This window comes from Panthera tigris, chromosome D2 (assembly GCF_018350195.1).
Source record: "Panthera tigris isolate Pti1 chromosome D2, P.tigris_Pti1_mat1.1, whole genome shotgun sequence".
NCBI classification, from domain to species: domain Eukaryota; kingdom Metazoa; phylum Chordata; class Mammalia; order Carnivora; family Felidae; genus Panthera; species Panthera tigris.
This window is the reverse complement of record NC_056670.1, coordinates 59,133,100-59,148,473: the sequence shown is the minus strand read 5'-3', so window position 1 is coordinate 59,148,473 and position 15,374 is coordinate 59,133,100. Positions and strand designations below refer to the sequence as shown.

Here is a 15,374-nt window from a genome sequence, read left to right as displayed (position 1 = left end):
TGAAATTCTTCTAAATAGAATATGAGCTACAAAGGTTAAAAACAAACCAAAAGCTAACTTGTTGTGTATTGCTATCAAATGCTAAACACAAACTGCAAATACCTGAGGTGGATAGATAACATTTCTACCAAGAAAATATATAGTACCCAGATTTGTAAGCTACGAGCATCAAGTGCTTTCTTACATTTTTCTCTACAAATTTTTCATTCTCTCTATAGATTTCTTTCACATCCTAGAACTGTCCTGATATTCTCTAAGAAAGGCTGAAGGGAACTAGAATCTGTCCGTTCATGCAAGACAAGCTGGACTGTTTCAAGCTAAATATTATACTCAAAGATCTTTAAAAGGCCTTTTCACCTTGAAACTAGACTTGTTAGTCAAGAAATAAATAAACACAGATCTTACCCCAAAATATATATATAGCTGTATAGCAACCAGGAGACACTCTGAACAGAGCACTTTTTATTTTTAGTAATCATAAGAAAAACACAACGTGTTCAGGCAACTGGCTGTAATTAATTAATCAATTACATTAATTGGCTTTATGTAGGTCCAGAACAAACATTACATAATAAACACTATTTGTTGAAATTACTTTAAAATTCACTATCATACTTCCACTAGATATGAAAACAGTCAAGTTGTGCTATGTCAATTCTGGCAAACCAATCACGATAATATAATTGTCTTAAGAGTGGAATGGTCTGGGTCTACATTAAAAAATAATAATTAAAAGAGTACTGAGTGATGTGAAATACAGGCAATATGAAGGAGAGAAAGTGAACATAAGTAGAGCACAAGAAAGAACGAGGACACGCTAATGAATCAGACATACACACTAATGCCCGCAAATAACCCACAGAGACAGAGAAAGTACCTGGAAAGCTGTGAGTGCGCCAGTCCCTGGGTTATACAGGCATCGCAGCGAAGGCATGCTGTCCGCCAGGCTGGAGCAGCCCAGCCACAGAGACCTGGGCATAGAGCACTGCAGAGAGAGGACAACTATGAGATGGGACAGTATGAGACAGGATGGCACAGATTACAGGAATTTTCAAAGCTTGGCTGAATGTAATACTCCAGTCGCAGCTGGCCTTTATGATAGAAACATATTCAAGAAACATACTACTTACAAGTTCTAACCCCAGAGAGAACCTCAAAAGGGGCACTAGTGGCCAAAAGGCAAGGGGAAAGAAAGGAGGTTACAGATCAAAGAAACAAATATCTAGTGAAATTTTTTTCTCTGTTCTTTTACGTAGGAGTCCAAAGGAAATCTACTTCTTAATCCAATAATCAATTCTTTTTCTCTCTATACCTCAACTCATCTCCCATGAATTCACCACAGGATGAGATACTGCACAGACTAAACAGCAAAAGGAACCCTTCATGGTAGCATTTCATTATTAGGAATGGTAAATTAGAAAACAAAATACAAGAGAAAAGTTGGTGTTTTTTAGAAGGTGGGGAGGAGGAAAAGAGAAAGTATCATACCCCCACAGCTTTGACAGCGACCAACTCTGCGCAGTTTGCATATGTTTTATGTATCTTGTTAGTCTGCTATTCATTAACCGAAATGCATAGTTACCATAGCAGCTGCCTCTTCATCTTTCCAGATGGATTGGGGGGCGGGGAGGGGGGGCAACTCAAACAGAAGGGAAAACAACAAAGGAAGAGAGACAAGGATGGAAAAAGAGAAAGAAAGAGAAAAAGAGAAAGAACCCAAAAAAGTTACTGGTATTAAAACCTCCTAAACAGAAAGATATGTGTGAGTATAAATATACACAGTGTATTCAGTAGCAAAAAAGAGTAGAAATGATTTCTAGTAACATTAATTAAACACTATCAGTGTTACTGCTCCTATAATCTTATAAAATAATATATCTTTTAAAAGAATTTTTACATGCTTCAAGTTTCTCTAAATGTATCCCCACCGGAGGTTTGGTCCATCAACTTGGGTGCTATTACAATCTAATAGTACTAAAAAAACTAAACACCTGATCATATGTAAAAACAGGAATACATATTTTAAAATATAGCAGTCAATACACATAATATTAAACTTGAAATTATAACTTTTGAAATATTTAGTATCATGGGACTTTTTTATTCTTTTTTTTTTAATGTTTATTTATTTTCAAAAAGAGAGAGAGAGAGGAGACAGAGCATGAGCAGGGGAGGGACAGAGAGACAGGGAGACACAGAATCCAAAGCAGGCTCCAGGCTCTGAGCTATCAGCACAGAGCCCGATGTGGGGCTCAAACTCATGAACAGCAAGATCATGACCTGAGCTGAAGTCGGATGCCCAACCAACTCAGCCACCCAGGTGCCCAGGACTTTTTTATTCTTAAAATACCCTAGTTGTAGAAATTAATATTAGGAAACAAAACATGGTATTTATTGCTCACACTCCCTATAATTGATATAAGAAGTGTGCAATGCAAACGACTCCAAAAAATGATCTGGTCTAGATCCTGCTTTCAGGTCATTATTTCCTCATTTTACAATTAAGGTGACTGATACCCAGGAAAAATTGAAGTATTTATTCATGATCATGAATTTAGAAAGCAGAGAAGTAGGTACGGGAAAACTGGCCTATTGCTTTTTAAGTGCCCTGCCTCCCTCCATCCATCCCTAGGTCATAATGCGGAGACATGAGACTTCAAAGAAGGGTATCTGCTAAAGGCATCACTGGATAACACACCAACCAAAATAGCTACGCTGCTTTCAACTACTACAACAATCTCCTGACTTTGTTCACTGTTCCCAATGTTCCTTCACCACAAGCTATAATCCATCCATTTTATGAAGAGCAACTAAGTAGAATAATTGTGTTCAGCTTACTATCATGTCACTCTCGCCAATAATTCATAATGGCTCCCTCTATCTACTGTATGAAACCCAAGCACTCTGTTGATCTGATCTTTCCCTACTGCCTACATTAACACTTTCTCTGTCCTTCCAATTGGCCCTGGCACTCTAGCTAATAACTAACTTGATATTTTGTTCAAATATCCATCTTACTCCCATCCTTTGAACCTGTAATTTCCTTCTCCCTTTCACCCTACCAATGTACACCTCCCATTTACTTCAGCTCTCCTTAGAACTATTTATACTAATTTCAGTCTCATTCAGTAGGCCTCAGTAGCAGAGATTCTCATATTGTCAGAAGGCAATAGGGAGAAGAGATTAAGGGGGAGCAGGACAAAAAAAGTTTCTTTCTCCCTGAGAATCGCTGTTTTCATATTACTGCTCTACCACAGAGGTTATAAAGTTCTTCGCTAAAGTATTTTTTTAAATAAATGATGTTAAAAAATTTCTAAGTCTAGGGGCACCTGGGTGGCTCAGTCACTGGTTGAGTGTCCAACTCTTGATTTCAACTTAGGTCATGATCTCACAGTTCGTGAATTCAAGTCCCGCATGGGGCTCTGCACTGACACTGCAGCGCCTGCTTCAGATTCTCTCTCTCCTTCTCTCTCTGCCCCTCCGCTGCTCACTCACTCTCTCAAAAATAAACATTTTTTTTAAAAAATTCTAAGTCAGAGGTGTCTGGGTGGCTCAGTTGGTTAAGAATCCAAATCTTGATTTCAGCTTAGGTCATGATCTCAAGGTCATGGGATTGAGCACCACGTCAGGCTCGATGCTGAGTGTGGAGCCCTGCTTGGGATTTCTTCTCTCCCTCTCTCTCTCTGTCCCTCCCCTGCTCATGTTCTCTCTCTCTCAAAATAAAGAAATAAACATTAAAAAAAAAAAGGTTAAAAAAAATGTCTAAGTCTAGGGGTACCTGGCTTAGTTGGAAGATCATGCAACTCTTGATCTCAGGGTTGTGAGTTCAAGCCCCATGTTGGGCATAGAGATTACTTAAAAAAATAAATTTTTAAAAAAACCTTATAAGTCTAATTTTTTAGTCATTTATTCAACAAATATTCATTGAGCATTTTCTTTGTACTGTTCTAGAGACCAGGGATAGAACAATGAACAAGAGACAAAAATCCATTCTAGTGACATTCTGTCAAACTTAAATTATTCTATGTTTAAAATCTTTAATGTAAAAAACAAAACCACAAAAATCCAAAAACTTGTTTTTGAGAGTTGAGAGTTTCTCTCATGGTTAACGAGAGACACTGCACATTATAAAGCAATTGGTTAAAGTTCTATGTATGCCAGGTAGAAAAGAAAGTCTCATCCTGGAGAAGGGACTGAATTTCAGAAAACTGGTAGAGTAAGGGAGAATAAAAAAGAGAGAATGAAAATACAGTAGAGGAAAAAGGAAATGGTAGAACGAAAAAGCAGTAAGCACTGGAAGACAGCTTTACTTCCCTTCGTAAGAGGTATACGGCTCATGTGCTTTATGCCACACTGAAGCCATCTGCATGATCACTTCCTTTTTATTAACTATGCATATTTGTTTGTATTTGTGAACACTCCCTGGTAAGTTTTTAAGGCACTCTTTTTGTAATGTTTTGTCTCCTTCATTTTATATTAGATCCTGGGTTATTTTTGCAGTATGTCCTTGATTAATTATTATAACTTCCTTACTATTACTCATTCTAACACTCTTCCTTATTCATTCATCCCTATCCTCCATCGAAACTCCTAACTAAGAATTTGAAAGGACTTACCCCATCCCTTTAAACTAAAATTTCAAAATAAAATTATAATCAATAATGAAACAAAGACACTCAGAAAAGCCACTAGATATACTGGGATGATTTCTAAAACAGCATTAACTTGCAAACACCACGCAGAGGATGCATTTTCCATTATTACAAGACAATTGGTATGGGTATGAAAACTGCACTTGCATATAGTCAGATCTGAGCATTATCATAAGATTTTATACATTATAGCTCAATTTGAAAACCAATTTGAAAATTGGTTTGTATTATAACAATTAATCTTACCCATACTGGTAAATGCCACTTAAAAACATTGAAGAAAAAAATTTAATCACAAAATTAATGGAATAGGCTGTAACTTCTACTCTACCTCTTTCCCTTCTATCTTCACATTTAGGAGTATTTTCTAAATGAAGGGGGAAATCAAAAGAAATTTGGGTAACAGGTGGAAGTAAGTAAGTAACAGGTGGAAAGGAGTGTCACTTTGGTTACTATTCTTATGTATTCTATATAATTCAGGGCTATCCTGATTGGTTAATTTCTGACAAAGATCTAAGACTTCTTTTGTCCTTCAATGTTTAATATATAATCCCCTTTAAAGCTTACCTTTAAAACCCCGAAGACAAAACAAATAGTTTTCTACTTGAAGTTTAGGCTGCAAAATATTTAAATTTCTAAGGTTTTCTCTCTACATTAAAAAAAATTTTTAATTAAAAAAAGCAGATTCGTGGGGCACCTGGGTAGCTCAATTGGTTAACTGTCTGACTTAGGCTCAGGTCATGATCTCACTGTTCCTGAGTTCGAGCCCCGTGTCGGGCTCTGTGCTGACAGCTCAGAGCCTGGAGCCTGCTTCAGATCCTGTGTCTCCTGCGCTCGCGCACCCACGCGCGCTCTCTCTCTCTCTCTCTCTCTCAAAAGTAAACATTAAAAAAAAAAAAAAAAGGCAGGTTCTAGAGACATCTGGGTGGCTCAGTCAATGAGGCATCCAACTCTTGATTTTGGCTCAGGTCATGATCTCAGGGTTTCATGAGTGAGAGCTCCACATCGGGCTCTGTGGACTGGCTGCTCAGAGCCTGCTTGGGATTCTCTCTCCTTTGCTCTCTGCCCCTTCCCCACTTGTGCTCTCTCTGTCTCTCTCAAAATAAACTTAAAAAAAAAAGCAGGTTCTAATAATTTAGAACTGCAATCTAGCAACTACATCCTCACATTTAAATATTTAATTTCTATTAACTGTTAAGGAGCTTGTGAATGACCTATTCCTTAAATGTTACTCCTATGCAATCTCAAAAGATACAACAGTTTAGATCATACGTGTGCCTTCATCCTGTACAAATCCAGCCCTACACAGCACATGTTTGTCTCTTCAGCTTTCTCCATTTAACCTCATTCCAACTAACTCTACTCTGCAAAATCAAAGAAAGTTGAAGGCCATAATAATTACAACTGAATTCTGTTATCCAACTGAGTAAGTTTACCAGCTTTTGAAAAGCAGACACAGCATTTTAAAAAATCCTTGAACATGTTTTCTACTACTTGGAAGAATCAGAAAGAGATTGAAATGTTGCAACAAAGGGCCTCCAGTGCTTCAAGAAGAATATACTACCGAGTGCCCTTCAGGTTCAACAGTACAAATTCATTTTCACAGAAAAACTGAAAACCTTGACTCCTCCCCCTACTTGGCTGCCTAGAGAAAAGTCACAGTTCCTCTTCACTGATAGAGAGCCCTGCAGGCAAAGGGCTGGCCTCAGCATTTACTATATGAAAGCTGAATGACAAAATCTCCTAAACTCAGGTCCCTGTTGGTCAACTTCTAGGAGTAATAGAAGCTATAATAATCAACAATAAAAAGATTGCTGCATTGAGAGTTTGTGTATCCTTAAGCCATGGAATAGAAGAATTCCCTTTTCACTACTATATCAACTAAAAAGTCAGGCCAAGAGAACTACAGTATTCCATAGGCCATGTAATAGATTCAGAATCTACCTATACAAATTCAATGGTTGCCTCTTAAGAATCCCAATTGAGTTCACTCACTTTAAAAATGAAACTCTACATGTCACATAGGATAGTCGTATCTGCCTAGCCTTACTGCACACGGTTGTGATAAAATTAAAATTAAAATAAGAGTACAAAAGAAAAAACATATAAATTGGCATCATTACTAAGAACAGAATTCCATGAATGTCACTTGCATTTCAAAATGTTCTGGGAAGCCATTGCGAACCGCAGACCATAGAATCAATAAATTAATCCGTCAATCAAATACTTACTGTTCTTTACCAGAATGGATACATACGGAGTACAAGAGAAGAACCAAAATTTATCAGGCATAAATTGTGCTAGACCCTTTAAATACATTATACCATTTAATGACTACAATCCACGTCAAAGGGTTATTAATATTTCACTTTAACTCGAGAGTAAACTCGAGTTCAGAAGAGTTACAGTAACTACATGGCAATGACAGAAATAAGACCCTAATGTGTTTGTCTACCCAAACCCAAAGATTCACCACAACAACGACCTGTTCTCAAGTAGTTTACACTCTATCTTAGGGAGATAAATTAACCAACACAAACAGTAACTGCAAGGAAAAACAGAAGAATGTATTAAATTGTGTTAGACAACAGCTGCTGTATAAGTTTAATTAAAATTTAGAAAACTTCAGACACAGCCTTTAATTTTATTGTACCACTTGTTATTATTATATGTAATTTAATTATATATTTGCTCCTCTATCAGCCTGTAGTCCTCAGAGAGATGAGTCATATATATATATATTTTTTTAATCTCCAGTATCTGGTCATAGTAGATACTCAATAAATGTGAGCTTATGGTGAGAGATCATGGACAGCTACATACCACGGAGAAAGAAACATTTTTTACTTATGGAATAGTAAAAACACTGATAAAATAACAATGGTTACTTTACTAACACCAATCTTACTAGACTGGAAGATCTTACTAGACTGGTGTTGGATAAAGCTCTTTCACAATTCATTATCTTACTTACCTGTAAAACAATCTAGCAAGGTAAATAAGATCCAGAGGGGTTAAATAAATTAACAAAAGTTGATGGGTACCTAGCAAGCAGTAAAAATGGGATTCAAAACTAGGTATTTTAGTACCTAGGATAGTCCCACATAAAAATGGCACTTAAAAAGGAATCCCACCCAGGAGGCTGTTGTAATCATCAAAGTAATGGCCATGGAGAAGATAAATGTACATCAAAAGAAGAATCAACAGGACTTAATGACCGACTATAAGGAAAGAAGGAGTACAGTCAGAAATGACTGTAAGATTTCAAATTTGAAGGACTAGAAGGACGGTGGTAGCACCGTTGGACAAGGCAGGAGGAAAGTGAGCTAGATAAGCTCAGAAATCATTAATTTGACATGATAATACACCTCTAGTATGTAAAAATTTAGCATGAAAGCTTGGATATAAACGTGTAAGGATTACATAGATGTGGGAATCACTGAGTTCTACATAAGCACTAGGTTAAAAGCATTTGCTGTAAAAATACTAGTGAGGTTTTTTAAATAAAATTTTATTCCTCTTTCCTTGTCTCCTTTCCTACTTGAAAAATTCAACAGCCATTAAGTAAGAACAGGCTAAGCGGGCATCCCGCTGAGTGGTAGAAGTGGTAGCTGTAGTGACCCGATACAGGCTTTTGGAGTCCAAGTAGTATGAGAAAGGTGTCTCTGAGGGGTTAGAGGCCTGCCACAGTGTCAGAGCTCAAGCTGGGTGAGGGAAAAAATATGCACAAGACGGTGGCCTGGCAGGGGGTACCACACCCTAGTGGACTGAGAAAGGCTTCCACATGGGGGACCAGAATGGCAGGAGCAGGATGATGAGGGATGTGATGGAGCAGGGCAGGGCAGTGCAGGAAGGCAGGGCAGCAAGGGTTCCCAAAGTGAACAGAAGACATTCATTGAGAGTGGAGGGATATTGGCCCAACACTGAGTTTCAGACCCAGTGGGATAAGCAGGGTGGAGGGGCAGTGGCCCAAAACAGTGTTTCAGACCCAATGGGAGAGGAGCCCAATGCAAATAATCAGAAACCTAAAGAGTAAGGAAAACATCCACACAGAATATGAGGTGGGGGATGAAGAGCCTTCTACTAGCAACGGGAGATGAGTTATATAGGAGGATTGATCAAATAAGGGGGTAGATCAAATACTGAGGATAGGAGCAAGATTTCTCATAATCAAAGTTACAAGATACAGAAAAGAAAAACTGAATGAATGCTATGTTGCTCAACTACAATTAAAGATATTGTGAGCTCAAACCTTACAGTACATGGAGAAATTTCTAGGTAAATGATGTATATGTATGTGTACATACATACACATTACAGATACAGGTTTCCACTGCTATCCAAAAGTAGAGTGTTCCTATGAAACCTTTCGTAAGCCAAAATGGCATAAAGCAAGGAAAGAATTACCATGAATTTATATGGAAACATTTTTAGTGTTCCCAGACCCAAAAAAAATAACCTCTCCTAGGATCTTCTGATACCTCACAGCACATCTTGCTAATGGACACACAAAATAAAAGGAGATAAAGCAGGGGCGCCTGGGTGGCTCAGTCGGCTAAGCGTCCGACTTCAGCTCAGGTCACGATCTCGCGGTTCGTGGGTTCAAGCCCCGCGTCGGGCTCTGTGCTGACAGCTCAGAGCCTGGAGCCTGTTTCAGATTCTGTGTCTCCCTCTCTCTCTGACCCACCCCATTCATGCTCTATCTCTCTCTGTCTCAAAAATAAATAAACGTTAAAAAAAAAAATTAAAAAAAAAAAAGGAGATAAAGCAAAGATGTTCATAAAGCTATGGAGGCTTGATGCTGAGATGCTGAGTATAATTCTTGGAGAAGGAGCATGACAGTGCAGCTCTTACTGCTCCAGGGAATAGTACGCTCCCTCTACCACAACTGACAGCAAAACAAATACCGAATGCTACTTTTACTTGTCTCCTTTTTTCATAAAAGTGAGAATCTCCTTCAGATTTCTTTTGGTTAGTGAAAACAGGTACTAATGTAGGTCTTTTATAAAAGCAAAATGATATGAAGCAGGAGATACCTGTACACAAAAACACACCCCCGTTCTATCATTTGAGAAGGCTCACTAACTGTAACCCCCTAATAGCAATGAATACATTTAACGATCCTAAATACCACTCTCCAAGCTGCTTAGAACAATGGCTGAATCCAGGACTCGGGCAGGAAAAAGTTTAAGATGAGCAAAGAACATTTTCTCATGGTACTCAAAGGATAACGGAGACATGGCAAAATGACATGGGGCCAATATGAAATGCTCTCACAGGATAAATTTGAGACAAATCAGATATCAAAATAATGATAATAATGGATTATAACTGTGGTAGGCAAAATGTAACATACTCCCCAATGATCCCTACTTCTTGGCATTCACAACCCTTGTGTAATCCTATCGATGCCCCTAAGTATGGGACAGCCTAATACCTTCTAAGTTACATAAAACAGTAACTTCCATCTTACTAACAGACACTACTGCCTTCTTGGCCTGGATGTATTAATGAAGCAAGTAGTCCACATGGCAAAGAACTGAGCATGGCCTCCTACCAACAGCCAGCTAGGAATTGAGGCTCTCAGTCCAATAGCCCTTAAAGAAAGGAATTATGCAACAAACAAACAAATAACAACGACAACAACAAAAAACATGTAAGCCTGCAAGTGGATCTCTCCTCAATCACGCTTTCAAATGAGACCTCAGCCCTGGCCTACCCCTTGATTACAGCCTTATGAGAGATGTTGAAGCAAAGGATTTGGGTCAGCCATGGCCAGGCTCCTGACCCAAAGGAACTGCAAGATAATAAATGTGTGTTGCATGTTATTATTAGCCACTAAATTTGTGGTAATTTGGTATGCGGCAAAAGATACCTAATATAATAAGCCATCGAGTAAAATAAAAATATATGACTCTATTAATAATAGAATAAACTGAAAGTTTCATGAGAAGCATGATAATTGAATAGTCTCAAATGTCTCCCCATATAAAACAATAACTTTAAAGTGGAAAAACCTGGTTGACCTCATAATCAAGTGATCAACATTAATATCACCAATAATGAAACAAATTAAAATCATGTGTCATCTGAGAGGATACAATAAGAACAACACAGCATCACTTCTGTGATATTCTGCCAAAGATACACAGCCTCTACCCAATCATAAGAAAACGTCAGGAAATCCCAAACTAAAAAACAATCTACAAAATAACTGGCTTATAATCCTCAAAAAAGTCAATGTCATGAAAGTCAAGGAAAGATTGAAGAACCATCCCAGATTGAAAGAGACATAAAAAGTATGACAACATAATGCAACATGTGATTCTGACCTAGATCCTTTTGCTATAAAGGACATAGGATTGCTAGAAAAACTGAATACGGTCTGTAAATTAGTTGGCAGTCCTTATTTTTGATAGTTATTAATAGGTCATGTAAGAGAATGCTCTTGTTTGTAGGAAATACGTATCAAAGAATTCAGGAGTGATGAGAAATCATGTCTGTACCTTAGTCTCAAATGATTTATAGGAAAATGTTACTTGTATTTTACTTGCAACTTTTCTGTAAACTTGAGAATGTTTTTAAAATAATATGAAATTTTAATTAATGAAAATTATATTAAGATTTTGCTTCAGCTATGGTGTATTAATTGCTATGAAACTAAATTTTATGTACAAAAAGAGAACTATAAAATCTGAATAAAATACAGAAAGCTATTTGAAGGCATCAGAGAACAACTAATGCAGCTAAGACTTTAGGGGCCAAAATTCTAGGCAGGAGGGAGATGTATTGCGGTGAATCTGATATTCTATGCAATTTCCCTCCAGACATTTGCTGACATTTGGTCCTATGTTTTGCATGTAGAGTCAGATTTGAAAAACCAAATTTAAAATTTATTTAGCAATCTCATGGTGCTAAGGCACCAAAAACTGGAATACAGAACCAATCAAGGACAAGGTACCCTGGGGAAAAAAAGTTAGACTTTCAGCTGACACCATGGAAAGACACCAGAAATCAATCAAACCAAAGGGATATGTCCATGAAAAGAATATTAAACCCTATGAAGGAAGCTATCATCTAAAGTCTCCACCATTTCATGTTTACCATTCAATTAAAAATGACTAAGAATTCAAAGAAAAGGGATTAAATGTTGCCCCCCCCAAAAAAACCCAGAAAAATAAACAATAAAAACAGACCCAAATAGCCAAAAGGTGGAAATAACCCAAGTATCTACCAGTAGATAAATGGATAAATAAAATGTGGCATATACATACAATGGAATACTATTCAACCTTAAAAAGGAACGAAATTCTGACATGTGCTACAATATGGACGAACCTTAAAAACATTATGCTAAATGAAAAAAGCCAGTCAGAAAAAGGAAAATACTGTATGATTCCAACTCATATGAGGTACCAAGAGTAATCAAACTGAGAAAGAATAGTGGTTACGAAGGAAGAGGAGAATGGGGAATTGTTGTTTAACTGGCCTATAATTTTGCAAGATGAAAAAGTTCTGGAGATAGGCTGGCCAACAACGTGAATGTAAAACTACTGAACTTAAAAATGAGTAAGGTGATTATGTACATTTTAATACAATTTTTGAAAGCCCCCAAAAGTAGTAAGTATTGGAACTCCTAAACACAGGCTTTAAAATAACCATGTTTGAGGGGCGCCTGGGTGGCTCAGTTGGTTAACCTTCTGACTTCAGCTCAGGTCATGATCTCACGGTCCGTGGGTTCGAGCTCCACATCGGGCTCTGTGCTGACAGCTCAGAGCCTGGAGCCTGCTTCTGATTCTGTGTCTCCCTCTTTCTCTCTGCCCCTCCCCTGCTCATGCTCTGTCTCTCTCCATGTCTGAAAATGAATAAACGTTAAAAAATTAAAAAAAAAAACAAAAAACATGTTTGAGGCACGTAGGTGACTCAGTCGATTAAGTGCCTGACTTGATTTTGGCTCAGGTCATAATCTCGCAATTTGTGGGTTCGAGCCCTACATTGGGCTCTGCACTGACAGGGCAGAGCCTGCTTAGAATTCTCTCTCTCTCAAAACAAATAAAAATAAACTTTAAAATAACCACGTTTAGGGGGTGCCTAGGTGGGTCAGTCAGTTAAGTATCCGACTTCAGCTCAGGTCATGATCTCACAGTCCATGAGTTTGAGCCCTGCCTTGGGCTCTGTGCTCACAGCTCAGAGCCTGGAGCCTGCTTCAGATTCTGTGTCTCCCTCTCTCTCTGCCCCTCCTCCACTCATGTTCTCTCTCTCTCTCTCTCTCTCTCTCTCTCTCTCTCTCTCTCACACACACACACACACACACACACAAATATAAACATTAAAAAAATAAAAAAATAGAATAACCACGTTTAAGATATTCAAGATGAAAAAAATGAAGCATTCCATCAGAAAACTCAAATCTATAACAGAACATATATACCACAGAAGTTAATATTACAAACACAAAAGCTGAATTTAAGAATTCTTGGGGCACCTGGGTGGCTCCGTTGGTTGAGTGTCTGACTTCAGCCCAGGTCATGATCTCATGGTTCATGAGTTCAAGCCCCATATCGGCTTGCTGCTGTCAGCACAGAGCCCGCTTCGGATCTTCTGTCCCTCTCTCTGTCCTTCCCCTACTTGCGCTCCCTCAAAAATAAATAAAACATTAAAAAAAAAAAAAAAAAAGGATTCTTTAGACTGGTGGGGTACCTGGGTAGCTCAGCCAGTTAAGTATCTGACTTCAGCTCAGGTCATGATCTTGGGATTCATGGGTTCGAGCCGCCCCACATCGGGCTCTGTGCTGACAGCTGGAGCCTGAAGCCTCCTTCAGATTCTGTCTCCCTCTCTCTCTGCCCCTCCCCCACTCACCCTCTGTCTGTGTCTCTCTCTCAAAAATAAACATAAAAAAAAATTGGCAAACTGCCTCTTTCATTATCCATTTTTGTAAAATATCTCATGGAATTAACACTGGAAGAGGAGACAATACAACTGTATTTCATGTTGTCTATGCATAAACTCAATAACAGATGTGCAGTGACTAATTCACAACAGACTTTGGAACAAGTGTGATTGTGATGAGTATCTGCCTTACCCACAGTGAACTGCAGACCAGAAAGCTTGTACTTTATAAAAATTACAGTTAATACACTGATAACTAAAATTTCACCCATATTTTGGGGAAACGGTATTATTTAACTGAACTTTAGTAAATTGAAATTTGTGTATATCAGAACCATGTAAAGTGAGGTCTTCCAGTACATTAAATAAAATATGAACTCTCAGTAAAAGCACATTAGACTTTAGCTTCCACCATAAGAGAGTAGCTAATATCAAAAATAGCCCCCCATCATGGACAAGAAAATTGGACAAAATATGTGAAAAATATATTTGAAGACAACTTGGACAACAGGCAGTGACAGATTGTAATGACCCTCATCATCGTCCTACTCTTACATCTCAAAGCATTTTTCAGTCAATGGCACAAGAAAGGAGGAATCCAAGCAGAGCAAAATGGGACAACTTATTGAGGAAATACAGAACAGAATTCGGGGAAGCCAAAGAGACTAGAATTGATGAGGCAGAATACTGGAGAATGAATTATATGCACAAATAAGCTTCAGATATCTGAACATTAAGTCTGCTCCTGAACACAAAATCCTATTTACATGAGGTGAAACTCTACAAGGCCAAGCAAAGAACTATGAGGGAGCTGGAAGCTCAATAACTCCCAGAACCCACACAGGGCTAGGGAACTTTTCTGTTTTGACCACCCAGATTGCAGAAGCCTAGCTGAACACTTGGGACTTTCAGCAGGAGACCCAGAAAGCTCACACTTCACTTATAGGGATAAACTACACTAGTATAAAGGTTACACTAAGTCTACCCTAATAAAATTTAAAATCAAGCCACAACAGTATCAAGCTGATCCACAGGAAACTTAACTGCTGGCTGAAATAAATTCAACCTTCTTTTAAAAAGACAATAAAATACAAATATTGAATAATGTAACATTCACAATCTAAATCTAAAATTACTAGATGAAACAAGCAGCAATAAAATGTGACCCATAATCAGGAAGAATACCAGTCAATGGAAGCAGATCCAAAAATGACAGGGTGAGGGGCGCCTGGATGGCGCAGTCGGTTAAGCGTCCGACTTCAGCCAGGTCACGATCTCGCGGTCCGTGAGTTCGAGCCCCGCGTCAGGCTCTGGGCTGATGGCTCGGAGCCTGGAGCCTGTTTCCGATTCTGTGTCTCCCTCTCTCTCTGCCCCTCCCCCGTTCATGCTCTGTCTCTCTCTGTCCCAAAAATAAATAAAAAAACGTTGAAAAAAAAAAAATGATAGGGTGAAATCAGCAGACCAAAATATTGAATAGCTATTATAACATGAACATAGTGAAAGGAACTGTAGGATTTTTTAAAAAATGAATGAAATAGAACTCCCAGGGAAAAAAAAATACAATGTCTGAAATGTTAATTTCAGGAGATAGTATTAAGAGCTGTAGAAAAGATTAGTGAATTTGAAGAAATAGCAATATGCAAAATAAAGCACTAAGAGAAAAAAAACTGGAAAAAATTGAACACCTCAATGACCTGTGGGAAGTAATAAAGTAGTCCCAAATATGTATAATTGGTGTCCCACAAAGAAAATTGGGGGCATTTGGAGAGGGGCAGCATAAAATATATTTGGAAAATACGTTTCCCAAATATATTTAGAAAATGATACTGGATA

At 38.1% G+C, this 15,374-nt stretch overlaps 1 protein-coding gene across 7 annotated transcripts in view; it reads right to left on the bottom strand.

Annotated features, from left to right (window-relative positions):
* Positions 1 to 15,374, bottom strand: part of BTRC (beta-transducin repeat containing E3 ubiquitin protein ligase) — a 181,750-nt gene that overhangs the window by 117,824 nt on the left and 48,552 nt on the right. For 3 of the 7 annotated variants that reach the window (XM_007080180.3, XM_007080181.3, XM_042959916.1), the window contains one exon: positions 878 to 985. The exons of the other annotated variants lie outside the window; for them this stretch is intronic. In XM_007080180.3, coding sequence (XP_007080242.1) covers positions 878 to 985 — 108 coding nt within the window. The remainder of the gene's footprint in view (positions 1 to 877; positions 986 to 15,374) is intronic. 7 annotated transcript variants of the gene reach the window in all.